The 27830-nt window shown below is 38.3% G+C and overlaps 1 protein-coding gene across 1 annotated transcript in view; it reads left to right on the forward strand.

Annotated features, from left to right (window-relative positions):
* LOC133608849 (RNA polymerase II elongation factor ELL2-like) overlaps window positions 1-27830 on the forward strand; it is a 51600-nt gene that overhangs the window by 12305 nt on the left and 11465 nt on the right. The window contains exons 3-6 of the mRNA XM_061964434.2: window positions 15177-15304; window positions 16749-16912; window positions 24843-25087; window positions 25602-25726. Of these exons, the coding sequence (XP_061820418.2) occupies window positions 15177-15304; window positions 16749-16912; window positions 24843-25087; window positions 25602-25726 (662 nt within the window). The remainder of the gene's footprint in view (window positions 1-15176; window positions 15305-16748; window positions 16913-24842; window positions 25088-25601; window positions 25727-27830) is intronic.

Below are 27830 nucleotides of genomic sequence, written 5' to 3' on the forward strand. Positions count from 1 at the left end.
GCGGCTTAGCACGCCGAAAAACTGGTGGCGGTGGCCGTGCAGGAGGTTGCGGCTTAGCACGCCGAAGTTGTGCCACCGCACTAGCACAGTTCCCAGTACTAGCCCCCCCCCTCAAGACGCGGATACCAGACGCGCTCTTTGCGGTTTGGAACCGTCTTCAAGGGTGGGTGGGGGGAGGTATGGAGGGGGGTATACTCCTCTTTAAATTGTCCAAATTGACTATTATCACTCCTCACTTGAGATTGGGTGAGAGAACAGGGGGAGAAAATATGTGCAGTGGGCGGAGCAATAGTCACTGGGGGCGGAACCAAAGTCACTGGAGGTGGAGTTTGAAAATCAGAATGTGACTGACTAGACTTACACTTAATAAAAATGTCCTGATAATGTTTTATCTTGGAATACAAGTTATTTGGAATTGGCTGACAGAAAGAAGCAGATGATGGAAAAAAAATTCTTGCTCAATGACGTCATCGGGAGTGGGCGGAGTTACCTCTTCGGGGGGCGCCAATGAAATGGCGTCATTGTTGGAAATGTCCATGTGACTGACAGCCCAATCAGAGAACTGTTTGGCGAAGTGGTCGATGGGGTTGCCAAACATCTGAGGAGGGGAAGTTTGGGCTGAATGTAGCTTGCTTCGGTCCGGGGGAGGAGTTTGCAGGAGCGGCGCGTCTTGGCGGCGAGGGAAAGACCTCCTGGCCGGCTTCCGTCTTTGACGGCGCGCACGGTACTGCGGTGTAGCGGCGATGTCTTCCGACCAGAGGGAATCGATGGGGATAAGAGAGCCTCCAGCTCCCCACATGAGATTCGACCTCTCCTCCGTCGAATAGCGAAGCGTCTCGGCTTCCATCGCTCGCAACACCATGAGCGTACCTTCGTCCCACTCCTCGTTAGCCGGTGCGGGAGAATTGTCTTCTGCTGGCTTCGTACTGAAACGACTGGGTCGCATAGTGATGCGGTTGTGGTTCTCCCAAGGATGCAGACCGCTTCGGACACAGCTTGCAGGTAGGAAAATTATTTATTTTAAATATAAATCATATGATGAATAAACAAAAGACATGCATGTAGCACAAAAGGCAAAACAAAAGGACTAGCGTGGGAGCTAGCAGGAAAAAAATAGCATAGCATGAAATCTAAGTAGTCGTTAACAGTTGTATGAGAACAAACTACGAAGCCAGACCGAGTGAGGCCAGAGCAAAGACTAAATAGCCCTCTGATTAGCGCCCGGGCAACAGGTGCGCGTCCCGAACACTAACCAGAGGCAGGTGCGTACAATCTGCCGTCATGGCAACAGAAACAAACTAAACTCAAGGTGCTGAAAACACGTGACACAAACATAAACAAACTCTGATCCGGGCAGCGGATCGTAACTGTTTAAGTTAATTTACATTTTATGGAAGGTGCTTTATGTTTTTTCAGCCAAAATGGGACTATTTACTTTAGTTGCATGCTTAGAATAATTATAAGGCACACTTTATTTGTAATTATTACATTTGTCTAAATAATTTGATGACGTAACTGTTTAATTGCATATATGGCGGAAGGATCTGTGTGGTAATATGGTTTGGACACCAGGTATTATGGGCACTTTTTTTGAAATGTTGCCTAGTATTCACAATCATTATGAGAGACAGAACACACATCTTTTTTTTTTTTTTAGGATTCTCAAGATGAAACAAAACGCTTGCCAGATGACACAGCCCTCTAAAACAACTTTAAAACCCTCCATCAACGTTTTATATACACACAACTATTATATGTATAATGTGGTAACAGTTAAGTTCATAACAATATGTAATGTGTACAAAATCTACCGTGTTTTGGTCATTTTTAGCATTACCAGAACTTTTTTCCTGTCCACATTTATTTCAGTGCCTATAGCAACCCACTTCCTGCTTCCGGCAACAAACCCGTGTGTTTCTACTTCCATCCATCCATCCATTTTCTACCGCTTGTCCCTTTTTACTTCTGGCAACAAATGCATGTGTTTTCTAATCATGGCAGACTTCGTAATAGACGACAACGATGGCTATTTTTAGACAAATGAGGATTTCCAAACTTATCTTTTTGAAGCTGACTATACAGAGGATGAACTGCTGGTCTTTGTATTTCATGTCTAGGATTTTACTTTTTTCTGTATGTTTTAATGGATGTCCTGATCTTGCTGGCTGCAAAACAAGTTTACAGGGCTCGGATTTGACCGCGGCAATTGAGGCAAGTGCTGCGACCGCCCTCGTCTTTCGCCGTAATGCCCAAAAAATTTACCAACTTTTGCGGCAAGAACATGCCGTGGCCGTCCTTGACCTTTTTACTTGTTAATGGACGAGGGATGTAACGGTAAACGGTATAATGATAATTTGCGATAAAATCCCTGACGATTAGTAATAACGTCTAATTTTTTAATTACCAGAAAACCATCCATCCATTTTCTACCGCTTGTCCCTTTCGGAAAAAACGTATGCGCACTAGCGGTGTTTGGCTTGATAATCATGGCGGACCGACACCGACTTTGCTGCGGAGATTTCCCCTCGGAGTAAACGAAGCCAAGCTCTTGGTTTAACGTCATTTTCCTTCGATGCCCGGCGTGCGGTTAAGAGCGCACTGCTGTGTTTAGATGGAGACAGGTGTGGACAATATCGGAGACAGACGCACTTGTCCCCACACTAAAAGTATACAGCGAAGGAGAAAACTATTGTATGTTTTGCAGCAGGCGATGTGTCGTGAACGTTGTCACAACTTGTTTATAAAGTCTTTACTTTGTTTACTGGGATGTTAAATGATAATAAATGATAAATGGGTTGTACTTGTATAGCGCTTTTCTACCTTCAAGGTACTCAAAGCGCTTTGACACTACTTCCACATTTACCCATTCACACACACATTCACACACTGATGGAGGGAGCTGCCATGCAAGGCGCTAACCAGCAGCCATCAGGAGCAAGGGTGAAGTGTCTTGCTCAGGACACAACGGACATGACAAGGTTGGTACTAGGTGGGGATTGAACCAGGGACCCGTCCCACTGTTCACTCGTCCTTTATTTAACTGCAAACTGTATCAGTGTTCACATAACATCAATACCTGCTCAAATGTTTTGTCATCTCATCAAACTGAACGCAGGCTTTGAAGATTGTTTATTTGATATGAGAGGTATCACTCCGGGGTTTTTTGTTGGCCAAACTGAATGAAACACTAAACCATTATTTACTTTTTACTTTTTAAAATTCGATCTCAATTCTGTACACTGCTGCTGGAATTTTAATTTTCCTGAGGGAACTCTCCTGAAGGACTCAATAAAGTACTATCTATCTATCTATCTATCTATCTATCTATCTATCTATCTATCTATCTATCTATCTATCTATCTATCTATCTATCTATCTATCTATCTATCTATCTATCTATCTATCTATCTAGGGAGGCGTTGGAGAAGAACAAAGCTTGTTTATTAGACTTCATCTTCATTAGCCAAACTGCTTTGTTTTATTTTGATATCAAAAAGTAAACACCAGGTTTTTTTTCATGTCACTAAGGTGTTACTTCAAAAATCATTCATGTGACACATCATTTTGTTAGTTTTATTGTATATAATTAAATACTATACCACATATTTCTGCTCAAACTCTTAATGGATCTGTCCCGAAACAGCATCTACATGTACATATAAATGTATATAACTTAAAATAAATGAAAACTCTCTCTATCAAAATGTAAAAATAGAGATGAAGGCATCATGTAATGACAAAAAGCTGACAAGTTGATGGTATTAAAGAATTAAAAAAAACTAATATTTGTCTATAAATATAAGAATAATGATTATCTATAGTCTTTTTATTAGACATTACAATTGGCATGGTTGTCTTATGTTCACACTCCAACACTGCTTAACTTAACAATCAGTAATCAGGATTTCAATATTGATAAGGCAAGGCAAGGCAAGGCAACTTTATTTGTATAGCACTTTTCATACACAAGGCAGGCTCAAAGTGCTTCACAGACAACAAAGTGAAATGAAAGAAAATAAAAGCAAAATTAAAATGCAGACAATAAAAATAAAAACAGTGCGGACGTTAAAAGTTAAAATATTAAAAGATTTAGCTGAAAGCTAAGGTGAACATAAAAGTTTTCAGTCTAGTTTTAAAAGTAGTCAGAGTTGGGGAAAGTCTGACATCTGATAACAATAATCTTAATTATTACTTTGGCCAGCCCTAGATCTCATACATGAACACTATTTATATATTTTATATATATATATATATATATATATATATATATATATATATATATATATATATATATATATATATATATATATATATATATATATATATATACTGTATATATATATATATATATATATATATATACTGTATATATATATATTGTGTATATATATATGTATGTATATGTATGTATGTATGTATGTATATGTATGTGTGTAAGTAAGTAAGTAATGTAAGTAAAATATGAGCCCTCCTTTAAGGCAACACTTGCCTTGACTTTAAAAAGTAAAATTTGAGGCCTGAGTTTATCTTTGGGTACTAATAGCAGCCAGAAGCCGGGAGAGTCAGGACCGGCATGACTTGGCGGTGTAAATGTGAATCTTTGAGCCAAGCTGTGCTGACAGAAATTGAGTGCTTACCCAAAATCAACTGGAAACATCCATCCCCGACCAGCTTGACCAAACAGACAAATGTCCAATGAGTAAGTCGCAATAATATTGATCATAATACATGATACGTGGGCTAATACTTAACAGATACTGTAGAATGATTGTTCATGTTTTTCAGTCAGTATAGATTGGTGTTCTATGGCATTGTGTTGTGCATTACAAACTCAAGCGATTCAGCTGTTAACGCATGCTACGGCTAATGCCGTAGCATGCTGTCGCAAGGCAATGTGTTATGACGCTAAAAAAACATATTCTCAGTGTTTGGGCTTACAATAACAATGTCGCTACAACTTGGTTATTATACAGGTTACGGAACGTAAATGAAGTTTTGTTGGCGGTTTTTGGATGCATTTTTAGAAATATTTAGGGTCAGAATAGATTTCTCCCATTAGCTGCATTAATAGCCACCTAGAACGAGACGATTATTGCAAATTAGATTGCAAACATATGTGTTCTTGTTTCTCATAAAGGCAAAATTCCAAAATAATGTGCAGTTTCTCTCAACAGGGGTAAAGCTGACATGTTACCAAAACATCAGAAACCTTTATTTCTTATAGTGAATAATGTCAATGTCATTATTCACCACCATAAAATATTTTATTATTAACTGCACAGGTACTATTTAGCGTTCTCTACAGTCACCAATTGTATGTGTATCAATACGTTAACCTAAAAAACAATGAGTTATGTAATCAACTTTGATGGTGGCTAAGGGCATAGTACTTTTTAACATTAACTGTCACAGAAGTATAAAGAAGAGGGAGCGCTATTGAAGACACATTGTCTAACAAACTACATGTAGCTTAATTTGCTATGTACAATATTGCTACTCTTGCCATATTGTACTGAGCAGCCAGGACAATTACGCATCTCTCACCTTTCGACATTGCCATCACTCTTTCTGGTTGTATGATTATCTTTTTCTCTTTGCCACTACTGTTACGCTTCTTTCATGGCATCTTAAAAATATGTATGCGTACAAAGAAAAACACATTTGTGGAATTTAACAACATAGCTTCTCACTTAAACTTTATTGGAATGGTGCAACATGTTTGCATTGCATATCTTAGATTGTTGGTAGACGTATTTGTTTTGGTTCTGGTCCATGAAACGAGGCTCGTCATTTAATTTGGGATAAGATGATAAATTTACTTGGGAGTGATGAGGGTGAAATGAGGAGGAAGCCTGGCTGTCTGCAGTATGTGTGTTGTGTGTGTCCTGCAGATAGCACATTTTTGGCCTTAAGAGTGACAGAAATGCTGATCCCACCCTAGTGAGAGGAGCTTTTGGCCGTGTGTGTCGTGCATCCTGCCCGGCGTGCCTTGCCTCCTGCTGGTGACAGACAGCGGTGGTGGCGACAGGCTTTTAGTCCTTCCCTCCTTCTTCTCCTCCTCCTCCTCCTCCATCAGCCAGAGAGACGAGGCAGTGCCATGGCATCACTCTATGGAGCCGAGGAGGCAGGAACAAAAGACGGCCTGTTTTCAGATGGCCATTACTTAGGCTGCAGAGGATGTGGAAACAATAGGCTGCATGAGATCTACACCCCAACCCCACATTCGGCCAAAAGCTCGCAGGAAACATAAGCCCCGTGCACCGACAGCAGTCTCTCACAGTTTTTGTAGCGACTTTATAGCTTGATAATGCCAGGAAAGAGAGCCTTTCCCCGTCCGGCTTGGTTGAAACAGTTATGATGACTTATAAAACTGGCTCTTATTATAATTAGAAACATACTTTTGTTTTTCATTGACAGTAATTGCAATCAATGCACTTTTTGTAGAAATTATCATTTTTCATCATATTTATGTTCAAATCCTGTCAGAATCCTCTTATTTTAACGTTTTGGCATTTGTTAAAGTAATTTGAGCTGTTTAAACGTGCATCCATATTAGAACATTCCAAATTACAACACCCTAAAAGTCATACAGCTTGAAAAAACTATCCAAAATTGTTGGTGAAAATATACCTTCAAAACAAGCTTAGTTCACAGAATCAAGATGAATAATAATAGTAAAATAAAGAATAATGCAATTAAATAAAAAACCCTATATGGACAGGATTAACCCTTACAGTATAATCATCTGCTTGTCGTTGTCACAAGTGGTGTTGGAGTAGCAGTTTTACTGTATTTCCCAATCGATTTAGATTACATGCAATGTACCCCAAATGGCTAATTATTGCAATTCAGGGTAACTGGTTTTACCTTGATCCAAAGCTGTAAAAGTGCAGGGTTCATTGGCAGTTTTAGTAATTGTTTTATCAGACTACATGACAAAAAGGATCCATTCTAATTGTGACATTGAAGGAATACCCCTCTGCAACATGAAGTATAGATGAGACTTTAGTTGGCCCTGTTCCCTTTTACTGTGCAATACTAAGCACTAACCAAATACCCTACTAAGCAGCCTTTTATTGCAATGTGTTAATCTCTTGCTTGTAAGCCTATTTCAGTTTCACTTTAACTCATCAAGCTTGATTTGCTCAAGTTTGTCTTCTTTAACAATCTCTAAAGATATACCAGCAGATTCCTTGAATGTTTTACTTGAAAGGACTACAATAAATATTTGATTGTTCACGGTCAGTTGGATTCTTAAAGAGCTCAGACTTTTGTTAGGGCGCTTGTCGTCTGAGGTTGAATTGCCGTGGAGAATTACTCGGGGGAGCGAGGCAGCAAGGAGCCAGCGAGAGTGCCTCATGCAGTTTGCACAGCGGGAGTCTGGAAGTTGGCTGGTTCGAGATCTCACGAGGAACCAGCAAAGTGCTGTAGCATCACTGTGTGCTTATAACATCTGGCTGTGGCGCCAGTGTCACACAATCCATTTAACAAAATCCCCAAATAACTAGAAAAGTTGGAAGAGGCCTGCCTACCTCCAGCTAAGCCAAAATGTCCTAAATGTATCCACCACCAAATATTAGATCCTCATAGACCACATGCTGTTTGTAAAAATAACTGAAGACACACTATTATTACTACCGGAAGTCAAATGCCCACAAAATCTTTCTATCTAAAGTTCAAACATTTTTTTAAATGAAAAGCAATCGCACAGCATTCAAATAAAACATGGATTTCAAACCATCATCTCTTGGCACCTCAGCAAATCTGACAAGATTTCAGCTCAGTGATATTATATGATTAAACTCCAACAAGTGTGTTTTGTTTTTTCGTGGAATTTTTTTGTCATCCCACCACACAAAAATAGTATTGATGGCGGAAAGCAAAACTGATGTTGACCTAAGAACTCGAAATTACTTACTACATCTGGCTTATGTAGTATTTGGCTGCTTAGTTCAACATTAGCAATACAATTACTATCACAAGGCAGCTTCTGAGAGATAGTTGTTTTACCTGAATGTAGTTTTACTGCACTTATTTTTGCACTTGAATAATATGAGTAAAGAATGTTTAAAGGGGCCATATGTAGTAATGTGGCCAGAAATGGTACTGTAATAATGGTCAAAATTATGTAGTCCCCTCCCACTCTCCATGACTTTGATTTGATTGATTGAAACTTTTATTAGTAGATTGCACAGTATAGTACATATTCCGTACAATTGACCACTAAATGATAACACCCGAAAACGTTTTTCAACTTGTTTAAGTCGGGGTCCAAGTAAATCAATTCATGGTAAAGACTGAGGTTGCCAGATACGCAGACGAATCCGAATCCTACTACAAGGAATTTCAAATGGCAATCGACGAGTCCTACGGTGTAGGTTTCTCTTGTTTATGCTTCTTGCAAGATGGTTTACTAAGTAGTTATGCCACATTTTACTAATGTCTATCAGCCAAATGTATTTGTAAAGTTACGCAGCAATATTTTAGTCTGGAGTCAGGACAGATTGTTGGTATTAGCATGCTAAAATGTCTAGTTTGACCGCACGGACCAGCATCAAAATATATTATGTATAAAAATATATAACAATATATAATATATTATATATCGCATAGGCCTATTTTGATGGCAAGCCAAGGCCAACAATAAAATTATTGCCACATTTCTTTCAACATAACACCATGTTGCATCCAACCTGACGCACTGCATTTTCTTCCATTTACGCACATCAAAAGAGCATCATACACAAAGACAAATAGACGTAGTAGACATTGAATGGCTAAAAGAAACTAGATTTTTGGGTGTAATAATAGATGATAAAATTAACTGGCAATCTCATATGAAAAGTTTGCAACATAAAGTGGCAAGAAATATTTCAATAATGAACAAAGAAAAATATGTTTTGGACCAAAAATCAGTCTATATTCTTTACTGCTCACTAGTGTTACCATATCTGAGTTATTGTGCAGAAATATGGGGAAATAACTACAAATGTGCACTTCATTCACTAACCGTGTTTCAAAAAAGATCACTTAGACTAATACATAATGTTGGATATAGAGAACATAAAAACACTTTATTTATTGAATCCAAAATATTGAAATTCAACGATTTGGTAAAATTGCAAACAGCTAAAATGATGTACAAAGCAAACTATAACCTGCTACCCAAGAATGTACAACAATTCTTCTCAACTAAAGAGGAGAAATATAACCTTAGAGAAAAAAATAACTTAAAACATTTGTATGCACGTACAACTTTTAAGACCTTTAGCATATCAGTATGTGGAATTAAACAATGGAATGGATTAAGCAAAGAAATTAAACAATGTACTGATATGATCCAGTTTAAGAGGTTGTTCAAATTAATAGTGCTTACAAAGTACAAGGAAGACGAATTATGAAAAATACCTCCAACCCTATTGAAAACGGGATATTCTTCATCTCAGTATGTTTATCATGACTGACTTAATTATATATTGCAAGAACTGCTGTATTAATCATTCACTAATGTAATTTTGTGTTGCAAAAAGAAGACATGAACATATGTATTTGTAAAAGCTCCGAAGTGGGAAAGGGGTAGGATTAAATAAGCTTTGCTTCTTCCTACTCCTTTTCGGACATGATGTAAAGAGAAATTATGTGTGATGTATTATACTGTAAGTGTGTTCATGTTCAAAATAAACTATACTCAATCAATCAATCACCATCTTTCAGTGCAGAGTTTTATTAGCCACCCCGCGTTACGCAAAAACCACGTTACGCATATAGCCTATCATATAGCCTACTACCATGTCAATACACAGAGTAGAAAATCATAACATGTAATGCATTATATTGTGCCAAGCAAATACCACCCCATATATGCCTGATGCACATACAGTACCCGGAACCGCAATTAGCCGTGTTAATGTCGGAACCACAGGAAGAGCTGGACGAAGTGGCTGGGGAGAGGGAAGTCTGGGCTTCCCTGCTTAGGCTGCTGCCCCCGCGACCTGACCTCGGATAAGCGGAAGAAGATGGATGGATGGATGGATGTCGGAACCCCCTTTCCTCAGCGTATCAGCATATTGAGAACGAAATAGGCACTGACACTACCCATATCCACATAGGTTTCATTTGTCGAAAATATATTTTGCCCTGTCAGTTGGATGACACATCGACATACAGGCTAATGGGCATATATTTCCCCCGTTAGCCTATATGTTGATGTGTCATTGACAGGGCTAGCATGCTAAGCATTCGTTGCCCGAACATACTATCTTTGTTAGACAATATCATGGACTGCATGGGACAATATAGTTTACATATGAAATGTCCATTTCCATTTATTACAAGTAATAAGAAAACGTAAATGCCTTACTTACCTATTAAGGAGGAATTTAGCAAGTTTTGCGTCAGATGAAAAAATATTTTCCGCCTTCAACGTCTCTATCTTTCAAAGGCAAATACAAATCCTCGTTTTGTTCCTGGCTTTGTCATGAATAAGTTGAGAATCATAACGTCGCCTTTTAGATTTACTAAGGTCTGACATGTTTAGTAACGAAAGGTGGCAGTGCGTGACTGGCAACCTGGATGTGGCACGCTCACGGACTTTCTAATTGGTCAAACGGTGGAGGGCGGGGCATCGAAATGAAAACAATAACAAGATTTCGGGGCTGTAAATTTAATTTTTTTTAAATTAGCATATCCCGGCTGAACTACCGTCATCAGTTATAAAGGTATTCGAAAAGAACATGATTTATTAATGCCTTTTGACATATCAGGGCCATTTAATGATGACTTGGCATGAAATTATTACATATGGCACCTTTAAAAAAAAAAACAAGTTAAGACCTTATGATGGTGAAGGTTTTCTGATGAAGATAGAATGGTTTAATTTCGTTTCCATTAGTTTGTGCCTGAAATGTCTTGAGTATGCATTATTTCTTATGGGGAAAATGTTTTCAAATGAAACCAATTTGGATGTAAACCAGGATCACTTGGTGCTTCCACTTTGGTGTTTCCGTTGTAGTTCATTTTAGCATTTTACTTTATTCTTCCGTGACGAGCCTTTATCACATAAATGTCACATCTGCACTTTCCTACACTACTCCTCCAACATTGACGTGTCGACCCAGCGTGCTTCCTAGAGTCGACAGCACCAACGCCATGCCTATTAAACAAATCATGCTCAGCCATGTGCTCCCACTTAGTGTAAACACAGAGAGGAAGACTGGCTTTTTAACAAGGCTAGCACAGTTTTATAGCTGCATGAAGTTCTTCCATTTCCACACTGACCCCCGTGCTCTGGCACAGGCCTTTCAAATGGCATTTTTCCACATCACGTAGTCAATCTGACTGCTGAATTCCCCTGGAAATCAAAACAAATGCAATGCAGTCATCTTGAGGCAAAATATGTGATTTCAACAATCGATGTTCTGCTTTTTTGTGGAGATGTCTGGTCCATCTAGTAGAACGCCCACACAACCATGTTGTTGAGCTTTATGTCTCTCATATAAGCTTTAAATGGTATGTATCGACTTTAGTTAAAAAAAATTAATAAAAAATCAGATACGTCCTTTTCCCATTGTTTATTTTTATTTTTTTATTTAAACCGAAAACAATTTGTGCATTATTTGTATACTAAAGTCCATGAACTTATTTGTGGTGTAATTGTTAGAAAAGCACAACAGTCAAACACTGATGACATCATAAAAGGGGCGACAGGGTTGACGGGGAATGATTTAGAGGAGGCAAACACAGACATGTCGTCGAATAAAGACACAGTGAAAAAAACACAATTGGACCCAGCTTTACTATGTTTAAAGTCCCCAATTTATTTTAGTTCAAAATTCAATCAAAATGTATTCATATAGCCCTTTAAATACATTTGTCTCAAAAGGCTTCAAAAACTCACAATGATATCCCCTGATCTAAACCCACGAAAAACTCAAAAGACCCCAGCTGGGGAAAAAGAAGAATCCTTGAGAATTGACCGCAGATGTAGGGAGTCGGAACCCCACTTTCCAGGTTGATTGCCTACAATGGATGTCGACTGGGTATAATTATTGAATTGTTGGAGTCCAGTCCATCGGGAACCCAACAGATAGTCATAGAGGGATCTTTTTGCGGTTGTGCCTTTCCCCTCTATAGAATGACGGTGCGCTTATATGCGTCCCCTCATGTTGAGCCAATGTTCCATGTATCTAGCCATATAACATTTATCTGCCATTTATTATCCGATTAGCATGACTAAAGTTGTCACACTTAAAGACAATACACTGGCTGTAGAAATTAATGGTGTATAATTGGTTCTGAAATCTTTCTATTGGTCACATGCTGGCAAACCAAAACCGGCACGTATTATCCAACCCAGTTAATAAAGGAACACAGTGTAGGATTTGACTTGCTGCAGCCTCGTCTCAGATTTCTGCCCTGTATTCGATCAGGAAATGTACAAATTCAGCGATTTTTACAAAAGAAAATGTTAAATAAGAAAATGAGTACATTTCAATAGACAAATAGGAATATTTGTATAGGTTGTTAATTTTTCATGATGACCTTCCTCCCCTGACAGCATGCCAGTGAAGCAAGCAGTACTTAGTCCCATTATAGAGTTATGTCACATGCTAAGAAGTCTGTGTGCTACATTTACATCATGGCCCAAAATCATTAGAATTACTGCATGAATTTATTTAAAACAAGCTTTTCAAAACATAGCCTAGCTGACCTTTCAGCGGTAGCAGCCATAGCAGTTTGTTGAAATTCTTGCAGGAGTCTGCAAGTAAAGACTTGCAAGGTGAGCTGATAAGTTGAGTGAATCTCTCGTTTCACACTCAAGAACACTGAGTCGTGACATTGGACTGTCATTCAATATTAGGCTGAGATAGTTTTAGTGTCAGTAAATCATCCGTTTAATGTTTTAGAGCAGAAAGTAGACATAGTTGAACACAAACAAGCAGTTGACAGCATAACTATTTTGAATCCCCTGACACAGGCACGTTGCAAAGTTTCCACCCTACTTGATATAGCTGCAGCAGTAAGCTGTAACTTTGAACACTTTTAGACATCAAGAGAGCAGATTAACTCATGTAATCAATTTCAAACATGAAAATCTGAAGTGATAGCAGTAGGGTTGTTTCGATCAGGGTTTTATGCTGCCGATTCCGATACTGATCATCCATTAGTGAAATTAGCCGATGCAATACCGATTACGTACTAACTGTACATTTTTCCATTTATAAATGGTCAGTGATGTTGACAGTGTAACAATATCAACACAATATTCACTAAACTTTGTCCTCAGTCCTCCTGTGTCCAAGGAATTATTCCCCGAGTTTGTAAACTTTTTAACAAAAACGACAACAAAATGTATTTAGAATATATATATATATATATATATATATATATATATATATATATATATATATATATATATATATATATATATATATATATATATATATATATATATATATATATATATATATATATATATCTAATTAGTCATGAATTTATTATATACTGATATACCTCTGGTATCGACAACACCAATTTGTGCATCGATCCGCCCTCCTCTTATGTGCCTTTTGACTGTGACAATGCTGAAACACCAAAAGTTGTTGTAACCTCACTCTAGACTTAATCTTCTTGTTAATTTCCTGTTAATATCTGATTACTTTCTACTGTAACATGGTCCCATCTACACCTCTTAAAGTTTACTAAGCATTTATTTCTCGGTGTTTTAAGCTAGCTTTGTTATTAACAGGCCTGCTCCTGGCTTGCTGCTCCTGGCTTGCTATTGATGTGTAACACGTTCAGCCTCGTCTTCCAGTGATAAATGTACTTGATAATGATATATAAGAAACTTGAAAATGCAGTTCATTTTCTGTACTGGAGCTGAATATTATTAACATAAGGGAGTGGCTCCACACTGTATATGGAGACACATGATTAGCTGCTAGCCACTTGTCAGCCGAGAGATTCAAAATAAATAGTGTCAGTCAGATGCACTGTTTGTGATCAGCATTAAAGTCGGCAATGGCGATAACTTACTTCAAGAAAATTGTCTATCGATCGGCACGTCCATGGTCAGCAGAGGAATTGAGCCACATGATTTGCAAGTAAATTTGGTTAAAAACTATTAGTACTTGTCATCTCTTTTTTAAAAATGCAACAAAAAAGACAACTCTTGCTTTTGAATCCTTGTGCTTGAAAGCATAATGTATGTAATTAACATCAGGTCAGGCCAAGATATTTTTATATTAACAGCTCTATGGCTGTAGGCAGCCTACCTGAGTCTCTTAACGCTACAAGATGGCAGTAGCTGCATTTGAAGTAATATGAGTCATTCATCAAAATTCATCAAAAAGCTAAAAAGACCAGGGGGCCGGACTTTTCCCTTTTATTATTGGTCTTATTTTAAATATTCCAGAAAACCAGCGTTCTCTATTGTAGTCATTTGATTTTAGTCTATATATTATGGTAGAGTTACAGGAGCGCTCAGATGTTTTCAAGGACCTTCTGCAAAAATGTAAGTCTTTAACAAGTTTTTTTAACTGAACTCGCGGGCCACCAGTTGAATAACCCAAATGATGAAAAAGAGGGGCCTAAAATAGAACCTTCAGGAGCACCACTAGTATAATTAAAGAAGTTGAACAAATGACTACTGACTGCATATGAAGTAAACAAGTTACAGCAACACCTTAGATACATAAAGTACAATATGAAAACAACTTAAAGTGAACTTAAAGTGTGTCTTCAGGAACGCCTCAATTATGTAAATCATACGTTTGGACCCCAGTGTTCTATGTCTGCTAGCAAGGGTAAAATGTCAATACAAGGATCTGTCAATGTGTTTACAGTTGTCCAAGTTCCTCTATACAACAGAAGCCCTCTTGTGTTTTTAGGAATTTGCTGCAAAAATGTTTGTCTCCCAAGTTTTTAATTGAACTTAGGAGCCAGTATGGTGTCATTCCCGGACAGTTTTGGCCCCCGGGTCGTCAGTTGAATAGCCTTGATCTAGCAGCTTTATCTAGCTCTGAAGCGCTTTAAAATGTTAGTTGCTTTGCTCACCAGTTGTGAAATTTATGCATGTTATACATGTTTTTAGGTCAAAATTGTATCTTTTCAGCGTGCCATGTATATGTTTACAGTATGTATCACCGGACTTTGTTTTTCTCCTGTTTACTTTATAGTACATCAAGCTGCCAGCTCCTACAGCAGAGTCGCCCAATGCTCTTCGCGTCTTCTCCTTCTACCTATCCAGCGATTGCAAAGACCAACCACAGGCCAGCTTTGACTGCATCCATCAATATGTTTCAAGGTATGCGGCTACAGTAGATGCAACGGAAGATGACCAAACTGATTTTGTTTCGATTTAGTAGCTATATTTCTCATAGGAATTTGACTATAGGAATAGCAACCAACAACTTTTTGCAGCTTTAACATTACTAAAGGGGCACCTCTTATGCAAAACCGTTTATTACCTATTGGTATCTATTTATATGTATTTGGGATCCACGTAAGTCCTGAAAATCTGAAATCAAACCCTGGAGGCAGATATTTATAAAACAATCTTGCCTTCCTTTATACTTTCTCCAAACGACCCATTTGCGGCAATATAAAGATGGATTTTCACAAAAGCTACTTTTAATGACTGAGTCAGGGCCTACTATTTATGGCAATGGAGGAGACAATGAAACTGTAAAAAAATAGGAGTAGATTGCCAGTGTGTGAATGGTTTGTTAGCAATGTTAGCTTGATTTGTAGTGTAGCTTGTAGCTTAGCCTTTTAATGTAGGATAACAGCTTTACAAACCTCCGAGAATATAAAGATTGTTATAAAAGCTACTTTTGAGGATAATATTAATGGGGTGACAGACATTGACATGTGTTCATTTGAAGCCTTTGTTCTGAAGTTTCTTCTTCATTTCCTTTTAGCTCAGGGTCTGACTCTGGCTCGTACATATATGGTGGGATGCGTCGCTGTTGCCATTTATGTTGCTCAAAAGTGGAATATAGTTAGAATACCATATTTTTCAGTACCTTGCGGAAAGCTTCTCACTCAAACTACAGTTATGGTTGCCGATTTGGGGACGAAGGTTCAGTCAGCGTGAGGCGTACATTTGCATCTAACAACTCTGCCCCTTAAAACGGCTTGTTGAGCCAAAAAGTGCCTTGAAGATGGGTCTTATCAGCAAAACCTATGAAAAATGTTGACTAAAGAACCATCATTACATGCTGTGTAGACCAAAATGAGGTGTTTAAAGTAGAAAAAAATCATAATATAACCCCGTTTGCTGTATTTTAATAGGAAACTTACATAAACTGTAGTTTAAAATATATTAAAAATACACTTACAGCCTCATTTGCTGTCTTTGGTCTGGCCTTAGTAAGTTGATATTTTGAAGACAAAGACGAGAAAGCGTGCAATCATGCGTGGAAATAAAGGCAGGCTAGTGATTATGTGTGTGACGCATGAAAATGACTTTTGTCCTAAAAGAGTTTTTGTAAGGCTTGCTGGCTAGAGCCAAGCTGTAGTTTTTCCACTAGCTGAATCCTGGCCGCCATTCTTTTTTCTGCAACATGCATGGATGGCTATTGCAGTATACTATCTGTGACATAACATAACGTAGGGTAACATAGCCCATCTTAGCCAGCTTCCACCGCAAAGCTGCTCTGAGGTAGCTCAACAGGACTTTGTCTTCACAGCTTTGACAGCTAAAATCCCCTGTGGCTCAGCAACTCTTTTGTATTTTTGATTCGCAGTGACGGCCGTGAACAGCTGGAAGGTCAAGGGGTCATCCAGGACAAGATCACCGTGTGCGCCACCGAGGACTCCTACCAGATGACCCGTGAGAGGATGTCTCAAGTGGAGAAGGATAGCTGGAGTCGCTCCGCCATCGAGATCAAACCGGGAGTCTCACACCCCAGTAAGTGTCGAACTACAACGAGCATGATAGCTTATTTAGGGCGCTGGTAGATTTCAGGAGTGCAGTAGTTAAATCATTGCATGAGTCGAGTTGTTTGTCCTCTAAAACTGTTTTTCCCATATCAATGATGGCTTTACTGGGACTGAAAGTAGCATTCTAACATTTCTTAGCAATTGTTTGCCAGTGAAATTTCTCTGCCACAAGTTTTTGGCTTTGGAAATAAAAAGGGTCTTTTAAAGGGGAACTGCACTTTTTTGTGGAATTTTGCTTATCGTTCACAATCAATATGAAAGACATGACGACGGATGGATTTTTTTTTAATGCATTCTAACTTGTAAATAAAAGTCAGCTTATAATAACCAATAAATAACCATTCAAAATGCGCCAACAATACTCTATTTACACTTCGTGACTTGTATTTTGACCAAGTATTAGTAATATTGTTATTATAAGCGCTAACGCAGACCAACTATTAATAGCGGCGATGTGACCACTACTGTGTGTGCCGATGTTGACATCATCGAGTGGTCTGCTGTTTCCTCGCTTCCTTGCTCTCTGTAAGTTTATTGTAGTTTATAAATCATGCATCTCACCTGGACAGAAGAAGTCGGAGTATGTATTCCGACAAATTGGTACACTTTGACAGCCATTTGGGACTCAAAAATGGCGAGAACAACACGAAAAGACGCTTGGTCTCCCCACCCCCCACCCCTTTTCTTCGCAAGGATTATGAGACATTCTTCATCTAAATGGGAATATCGGCATCCCAATGACAGCAGATCACCTACTCAGTGGCCTAGTGGTTAGAGTGTCCGCCCTGAGATCGGTAGGTTGTGGGTTCAAACCCCGGCCGAGTCATACCAAAGACTATAAAAATGGGACCCATTACCTCCGTGCTTGGCACTCAGTATCAAGGGTTGGAATTGGGGGTTAAATCACCAAAAATGATTCCCGGGCGCGGCCACCGCTGCTGCCCACTGCTCCCCTCACCTCCCAGGGGGTGATCAAGGGTGATGGGTTAAATGCAGAGAATAATTTCGCCACACCTAGTGTGTGTGTGACAATCATTGGTACTTTAACTTTAACTTTAACTTTATCTAGTACAGCCTTTTTACTGGCCTTTACATGGCGAATGAGTACTTTTGCCCTCACGAGATTAGGGTCCTGTATTTTGAAGCAGGATTTCTGTTTATTTAAAATACATTTGAGGGCTTAAGTCAGCATATGCAGTACTGAAAGCTGGTTTTGTGCCGGTGTTCTGGACCAGGGGTACTGCGGAAACAAGATCGGAGCCCAGGGTTTCCCCTCAACTGCCAAGATATCCGTGGTGGTGGGGGAGTGATCACCATGACGTCATTGAATAATTTGTATAATTTGCTATGATGACATTATTTTCTTTAAAAGGCTCAAAAAATGTATACATGCATTTAAAACAAATCTATTTTCATTAATTAGTATTAACACATTTTTTAATCGTTTTGCCATATTTTCAATTGTTGCTGCTTTTTGTACAATGTACTTTGTTAATATTTTTTCAAGTATTCACAGACTTAATTATTTTATTTTTTTAAATAACTAGCAATAAATCAAACATCTTTTTCTGGTGTTATTATAAAATGTACTCATGTTTAGAGACTACTTCAGTCCTTCGATGTCCCTGACGAAAGAAGAGAGCCGCAGCAAGTGCTGTTGCTCTCGTTTATCTTCTTAATATTGGCAGATTTTGTAGATGGCTGTCCGCGGGTATAGCTGCAATATGTATAAAAATCACGTCCTCATCGCAGACATGCTGACAACACTCCAGACAATGGCGTGCATTTTGTGGTGATCAAAGTGTTTTTTCGATGGTCAAGTTCTTGGTACATCACTTGTCAATAGTGTGCAAATAAGAGTGTATTTATATACATTCATACTGTAACGACCAGCTAATGTTAATGTTTTATGTTTGTGTGGTTTGGATTTGATGTTAGTTGTTTCCATGTTTGCAAACACACCGTCCGTGCCTGAAAGGTGATTGACGAAGTGTTCTTGTGAGTCCGGGTAAGTGCGGACTCACAAGACGAAAGTGTTTTTACGGGAGGTAAAACCTGTTGGAATTCTGACGTTGTCTGGTATCATAAGATTGGTAATAAAAGCTAAAAATAGCGTCTGACCTTTTTTGATTTCTTCTGGGGGCTAAAATATATCATATTACTTTAATTTGTTGTCAAGTAAAAAAAAAAACACAACAACCTTATTTTCAAGGTGTGGCGGTAAAGAAGTGCTGTGGCGACGCACCACATTCAATTACATTAAGGGGAAACCTTGGCGCCATTCAAAGTACCGCCCAAAGACCAATAGGAGATCAGAGCGTATAAAAGTAACACTGATATGGTAAAATTACACATTCATGTCATAGCTTATACACTATTGCCATCTAATGCCTTGAAATTGCAACTGCACGCAAAATCTACTAGAGAACACTGATTTTCGAACAGTTTACAGCCCTATATTTATCAACTGTAGCCGTGTTTCCTATATAATTTTTATGTTCTATATATTTGTTGTAAACGATTATTTTCAAATTTAGTAAACTACTGTGTTGGTCGTCTGCTGCCAATTCCGCCATTTTAGGTAAACACGGTCATGAAAAGACTAGAATATCCAAATTATTATACATGTTTTTAGTAGATTATCCCACATCCTCTGATTGACTTGGCAAAACCAGGGTATCCGCGGGGTCGTAAAAAGTCTTAAATCCAACAATTTGAATTTAAAGCCTTAACATGTCTAAAATTCTCCTAAAATCTCATAAAGGTCTTAAATATGATTTTGAAAGGTCTTAAAAATATATTAATGTTAGTTTTATTGAAAACATGCATAAACTTCAGTCTTGCCTTTAAATGTTTCGATGTTTGAGGACGCTATAACGTAACTACAAAACGTAACTAAAGTAGGCTACCTGTGCTGCCCGGTCAGAAGTTATGGAGCACCACCAGCTAGCGTGCTTGTGCGTGCAGCGGTGTGTTGATTTAGCTTAGCATAGCAGCAGAGAAAACTTAAGAAAAGCCCACAGCATCGTCAAATTACTTGCATAAGATGGTTAAGTGCAAGTTCAACTTTCAATTCTGGGCCTTAATTTTCCTTCATGTCTTTTGTAATTTTTTTTGCCAGCCGTGACTAGCGAGGCACTGTCGGTAGCAGTCCCGCCCCTACTCACTTAAACAAAGATTGTAGATGCCTGACGAGGGATTACTCTGTTCATTTGCAGGCATGTGAAATGTCAGCGAAAACAAACATTCTCAAACATTGATGTTTACGTCTAAATATCACATTTGATTCTGCTAGTAAATGAACGTGTCCAGGTGCTGAGAGCAATGCACGGAGTGAAACCTTGTGTACTCTGTTTGAAATTTAAGAGATGAAGACAACAACACACAAACATGGCAATTTATCAATGCCAGCAAAATTATCAAGTAAATGTTTTATTTATTGTTCAATTAATTGACCTATTATCGGCCCAGGTCGAAACATAAAGGGGAACTGCACTTTTTGGAGGGAATTCTGCCTATCATAAACAATAATTATGTAAGACAAGAATTCAGATGTATGTTTTTTTATTCCTACCCGTAAATAAATGCGAGCAAAAGTGTGCTTGCAACGGAGCCTATTCCGCCCATAAAGCCCTCTAAATAGCCATCCAAAAACTGCCAACCATACTCCATTTACAATCAGTGACTTGAATATTAACCAACTGTTAGTTATAATGTTATTATAAGCGCCAACGCAGACAAACTATTTATAGCGGCGCTATGATCACAGAGCGCTAACTAGCTTGTAGGGCTATGTTGACATTATTGGCTGGTGAGCTGCTTTCTCGCCTTGGTGCTCGGGAAAGTTTATTCTAGATCATAAATAAGGCCTCCCATCTATCGATGTGAAATGCGTCTTAAATCTTAATCATTATGATCTTTAAAAAAGTCTTAAATTTGACTTGTTGAAACCTGCAGAGACCCTGAAAACAAAAAAGAGCCGTAGGAGGGAAAACACTCTCCTATATTTTGTGAGGGTGGAATTAATCAATTGGCACGCCATCATTCCAGATTTACCAATAAAAAAAGCCTCTAACATATTTTTATGAGGAAGCCATGCCCACTAGTTTGAAGTAGATTTGCAACACAAAATTTGAGAACACAACCAATACAAACAAACAAAACCTAAGAGAATGCAAACAACTTTATTGTTTTATGAGAACAGTTTTGTAAAGATTTTTAAACAAGATTATCACTTAAGTTTTGTTTGCAAATCTTTTTTTGTTTGTTTTATTGCATAAAAAGACACAAATTTACCTCCATACAATTTGGGCAGCGTGTGTCTTTAAAAGATTGTGTCACTAAATCAAAATTACATTTCAACGTACTTCCTAAGTGATAATAGTAACTGACAGCTGTATATAATAATATACAGTACAGGCAACTATCAATCTGTCTTTAAAGCACCTTTTTTTGTTTTTGGCGTGTTGTGCGTTTAAATCAATGTTAGCGATCACGAACACATATTAATTATAACGTGCTGAGGCATCTTTTGCCAGCTTCTTTTCTCTTATTACTGTATATTACTCCTCTCCAGCCATTGCTGCTGTTATGCAATATAGTTTCCTGGCAGGATTGTTAGACCCCCATGTCAGTACTGAGCTCCAGGCTCTTTTGCTCAAACTCTGGATGCTTCTTGACCAAGTTTAACCCATGTTGATTGTGTAACAACATGCTTTTTAAGGTGAAGATGGTTAAGGAGCATGCAGCACATGCACATCAATAGGTGCACTTGGTTTTTCTCTATAGCCTTAGGTGCTCTTTGAACTACCCTATAATGACATATGGCAAATGTATGGAAAAGACACATATAGTGATTAATGGCTTACTATGCATTATTATTATATTGAATATAATAATAATGCATTCACAGTATCTTTGCAGTTGGTTAAAATTGAAAGCATCTGTTTCTATAATGTTGCCTTTCTGTAACCTTTAAAGTGCAGATTAAGGTATAACTGGATTATCTCATACCGGAGCTCTCGGTGCTCCAACATGCCCATCCTGTACATTGCAGTGATCAGTGTGAGGGATTCACCTGGAGGACAAATAGCTGCCATGCATTTTGGAGGCGGTGCTGCCACTTGTGCAGGGTTACACAATAAACATGTTGTTGATTTCAACTTTGACTGCTACATTTGACTACTCGTGTTTTGAAAAAGGCATTGACTTTTGTGTAGTAAAAAGTTTTGACTCAACAACTTTTAATGGATGAACACAATCTCTTCCAGGACAACCTAAAAATAACCGGCAAATAACTAAAAACTGTTTCCAAATACAGTATAATGAGTTGGAAATTAAAATAATATTTTCCGAAGTCAACATGTAGCAAATAATATTTTAGTAAATGCACAGACAATATTTTAATTAGCTTAAAACATTTTAGCTGTGATACAGGTGTAAGAAGAAGGGAACCACAAGTAAACGTATATATGATTTCCGTGTTAAAAGAATAATGGAGTTGCCAAAAAAAACGTAATCCATCAGATGCGAAAAGCCGCGGAAATTGACGTAATAGGACTGAAATTGACGTAATAGGACTGAAATTCTGTCATCTTTTGTGTAGCCTCGGAAGACCCACATTCTTGTATGGAATGCATTGTTTATTTATCTTGGCTATATGGCCTTTTTGGAACCCAATGAGTATAAAAACCAAAAAAAGTTGAAAGTTGCCATTTGAACTTTTGTTTTGTTTTTAGCCATCTTGAATTCAACATGTGACGTGGTATACTCTTACGCTACCACCAATTGGCAGTATAATGTCCTCATAAGTGAAAACCAGGGTCTTGTAGAGAAAATGTTGTATTGTGGTCTACACAACCAAAAATCTGATGTCCATATATGTGGACGCCATGTCCTTAAGGAAATCAAGAACCTCCTAGCAAAACAAAATGTTTCATTTGCCTCATGGAGCTGCGACAGCACACTCACCGGCCGCCCTGCCCCCTTTTCGGCCTAACTCTCTGCCTGTCTCAGGGACTCTGTCACTTAGACCTCAAAGAGGCCACCTTCAAGTGTGTGAAAAAACTACGAAACACGTCTCTTACTCCAAAATAAAAAGCAGAACATTTTATAAATTACTTCTGTGTGTCAAGACTCAAGTGTGGCTTTTTCACTGAAAAGCACAGAAAAACACTGTACTCATGGGAAAAGTGTGGAAACCGCTGGTGCAGATGACAAAAAGACGCAATTGTACAAAATTAAAACAGAAAAATTTGAATTAAAAAAAAAATTAAACGAGATTTGGAAACACTTTTACTGATTTCTTTCGACCCTTCGTAAATGAAGATAACGTATGATAAGACAACATATCGTTTGATGACACTGGTGTAACCCTTGATGAAGTGGACATGGTCATGTGTCATGCTTTTTAGCACCGTTCTTTCTTAATCTAACTTCAAATTGCGTACTAACATAAACATGGAGAGTGATGATTACTGCATCTGTGAGGTGAGTCCCTCCAAAGTTTGACTGCGTAATGTACATTCCATTCTTTTTTAATCCCTAATGACGTTTTGTCATTTCAGCCATATTGTACTGAAAAGCCAGGACATTCTGTTGTTGCCAAAAAAAAAAGAAGCAATACACATTTGTGGAGTTAATGCTGTAGAACAGGGTGTCCAATGTGCGACCCACTGCTAATTTTTTAACGGCTCACCACACATTTTAAAAAATATTACAAAAAAAACATTAAAAAGTGGAATAAAAGAGCAAACAGGTGTTATGTAATGAGAAAATGCTGCAATGTTGACACTGATAACACAAAGCTACCTACCATGTAAACAGTTTTTCCCTATAAGACTGTCATTTCTCAACAAAAATAAAAACCTTAGTATCAGCTGCTAGATCTGATGTTCCAGCCATCTATCCATTTTCTACCGCTTGTCCCGTCCGAGGTCGCGGGTGTGCTGTAGCCTATCTCAGCTGCATTCGGGCTGAAGGCGGGGTACACCCTAGACAAGTCGCCACCTCATCACAGGGCCAACACATATAGACAGACAACATTCGCGCCCACATTCACACACTGGGGCCAATTTAGTGTTGTTGATATTTATATTTAAGCAATGAAAGTTAGAATAATACACATTAATATTTGACTTATTTTTAACACTTTCATGAGTGACAGCCTTTTGGATCTCAGACCTTGATTTAGTCTGACAATTTTTTTAAACTGTCATTGCTCAAAAAATAATAATGATCCAAAAGCAATTTTTTTGGGAATTAATGTTTTAATTTAAGGCTCCAATTACTTCACATTAAACACTTTAAACATTGGGAAAATATTGCACATTTGATGTTTTTTCTATTAAATAAAGTGGGTATTGACAAGAAGGGCATAAAACATAAATGGAGTTAAAACTTTATGTCAACGGATATATCTGAAGTTGATCTATAGATATTTAAGTAAAATTAAAGTTAGAAATAAGTGATGTGATATCATTTTTTTTAACACTTTAGTTGATTGAGACCCTTTCGGGTTTCCGGGACCTTTTAATGTTCACCAAAATTGAGGAAGCCTTAAGGGTAACAATAGATATTGTATTGGTTTTGAAAATAAAAAATATCAAAATGGCTCTCGCATGCTTTAATTTTTCAGTGTGCGGCCTTCAAAAGTTTGGACACCCCTTCTTTAGTTGTGCACTGAGCTGAAGTCTTTGCTGTCGTCTCACGAATGATGAATGTGCAAATTCAGATTTTTGCAGCAGTTTTTACAACCTTAGTAACGTTCACACTTTAAGGGTCTTTTGTAGTTTAGCACAAGCTTGTGGGTGGTGTATTGCAACAATAGACTTAGTGGTAAAGCTTATTATAGCATATCCCTAAGAGATTAATCAGGCTCTACTGTTCTGTGCGCTCAGGCAAAAGCATCAAGTTCCAAAAGAGGCCACCTCTTCCATCTGCATCAGACGGCGGCTCTTGCAAACCTCCCGTAACAAGCCGGTGGAGCGGCAGCATGTCCTCGGTCAACCAGAAGTCCCTCAGGGAGCGCATCATTCACCTGCTGGCTCTCAAGCCTTACAGGAAGCCAGAGCTGCTGTTGTGGCTGGAGAGGGAACGTGTCGCGTCCAAGGACAAGGCAGAGCTTGGAGCCATACTGGATGAGGTATGACTACAGATACTAACTGAACACATTGTTAGGTACACCTGCACAAATTTGAAATTAAACAGTATGTTTACTATTGTGGTTGCACTGTGTGTAGAACTGCTCTCATTAGATTGCGCATCATTGTTTGGATTAGCTCCACACAGTCTGTTATGTACTTGCACAATCTAATGTGATTATGCTCACTTAATGCTAGGTATCATTTCAACTATACGCATTATGTTTGGAGTCTGCTATGGTGTATAACTCTATATATCCTGTATTCAGACATGCTATTAGACAGACTTGTCCTTTTCTATGTTGGGTTTGCTGTGTTTTTAATTATGCCGTCACAATACATGTCTCAGTAGACCTTGTGTTTGTTTTGGTACGGGACGTTCTGTCAGCTACCCCCAAAAGATAATAAACCTTACAGGCAGATTGTGACAAGATTAGGGACCAATTTCAAGATGTTTTCATGTTCCCCAGACTATCAGCAAATTGGCAACAAATTGAGCTTTGTCTTGTGTTTTAGGTAGCAAAGGTAAACCTCAAAGACAGCAGCTACATGTTGAGAGACGACTTCTACAAGCATGTGCGAAGGGACTGGCCCAGCTACAACGAGGAGGAGCGGCAGCTGGTCAGCAAGTTGTTGTCACGGTGCGTTTGATTTAAACTAAACTGCCTTCAATTAGTTCAATGTTCTAATGCTTTGGTAGACCTGTTAGCATACATGTAATCAGACTCAGATTTATTGGCCAAGTATGTTTAAGACACAAGGAAATGTGCTCTCTTTCCTCAATGCAAGAAACAAAAGAAAAACGCAACAACTACGAGAGAGCACAGTACCGTGTAGATGTCAAGATTTGTAATCATTAGACAAACGCTCAGTGACTCATAGGCATTTAGGTGCTAAGTTCCGCTCGTGCAAAAACATTTGTCTTAATCGTGACCGTTTTTCAACCAATCTTTCTCAAATGTTACTGACATGCTTGTCAGTCAGGCAGACAAGTTTATTTATAGAGCACAATTGGTACACAAGGCTTTACTCAAAGTGATTTACAGAAAATTACAAGAAGGCAAAAAATAAGAATATAAAATAATAAGATAATCATAATTCAAACTAAAATTTGAAAATAAAATCAACATGAAACAATCAATCAAAAAGTGTAGATACATTTGCTAGGAAGCTACTAACGTTACGTCCAGCTCATGTCCCGCCCTCATGAATACTGTTGGTGGTCAAGCTAGCTCTGTTTTCAATGGGTTCTAGGTGCCATTTATCCTTTCTCAAATACGAAATGCCTTATGCTTGTTTTGTTTTCGGCTGTACGAACCGTTCAAATAGCGGAAAGGATAAACGTTTCTTCGGAGTTCCTCTAGAGGTTATCAAAAAGGGCGGAAAACTGCAAGATTTGTGGAAACGACGACAAGAAAATCATGCCGCTCACACTGTAGTCCAGTGCATCTCAAATATTTTCTGTTATTCCCCCCCCCCAGGAAAAAGAAAATATTTCACACCATTGTTGCCATTGTTGAGGTCTGTCTCACATCTTCTGGAACATAAAAAAAACGCAGTCTCACCATGTTTTGTTCTACCTCTACGCTCCAGCAGGAGACCACTCTCTGAGGTTCTCATAGCTCGAGATGGTTCATATGGCTCTAACATGTTGGAGATGTACTTGGCACAAGACCATGAAAAGACTTGTACACAAGGAGAGGTGTTTTAAAGTCTGTTCTCTGAGCAATAGGAAGCCAGTGCAATAACTTAAGCACTGGACTTTTATGGTTGTATTTCCTGGTTCTTGTCAGGACTCGAGCAGCAGCATTCTGAATGTACTGCAAGGGAAGTGGCAATTACAGTAGTCTAACCTGCTGGAGACATTATTTCCCCTTTTAGTACCCTGAAGATGTGTACCAAATATTTTTGTATGATTTTGTTACACACCTTTAAGTTACAGTGGGTGTTTAGTAGAACACAATAAGTTATCTGCAAAACTTCAAGTCTGTAAGCTTTATGGAGTCACAGCTTGGGGTTTAATATCAGCGCCACCATGTGGTGTATTTTTCACAAAAATTATAGCACAGGCAACTTAGTAGGCAGCCCTCCAGGAATTTGCCAAGTCATGAGTGCGCCAATTCACACAAATTCAATCAATCCCCTGTTCCTGTCTAAAGCGATAAGCCTTCTGTGTAATATAGTGTATAACATTCACTTCCTAGTTTACATGTGTTTTTATAATTATTTAACATTTATTTATCGGGGGTAAGACAATTCAGACTATATTTTTACTTGCAATGCTTACCTCGCAAAGAACATGACAGTGATGTTGAAGTGTGATGATAATCTCTTATTGTATCTCATTTACCAACAAAAGTTTACGCTATAGATCTCTTTTAACAGTTCATAAATGCTCTTAATGTGCGGTGACAAATGTGTTGGAACATAGATGAATGTTTAAGATTGACAAACACTTTCCAAGCGTAAAACATACACGGAGAATGTCTGTAACTTGTGGACGACAGAGCAGACAGCGAACAATAAGGAAGGCTTTGATAATGTTTTGTTTTATAATTATAATTATTTATTACTATTATTACTTGTAATTCATTAAAACAGTACAGTCATTTGACAATGGCTCTTTAGTAGGGATGTACATTATACCAGTAATAAGTACTGCAGTACTAATTAAATAAAATCTGTACTATACTGCCATTTGGAAAAAAATGCTGGTACAGTTTATTTGGATTACTTTTTAGTGTG

The sequence above is a fragment of the Nerophis lumbriciformis genome, linkage group LG06 (assembly GCF_033978685.3).
Source record: "Nerophis lumbriciformis linkage group LG06, RoL_Nlum_v2.1, whole genome shotgun sequence".
Classification (NCBI taxonomy): Eukaryota; Metazoa; Chordata; class Actinopteri; order Syngnathiformes; family Syngnathidae; genus Nerophis; species Nerophis lumbriciformis.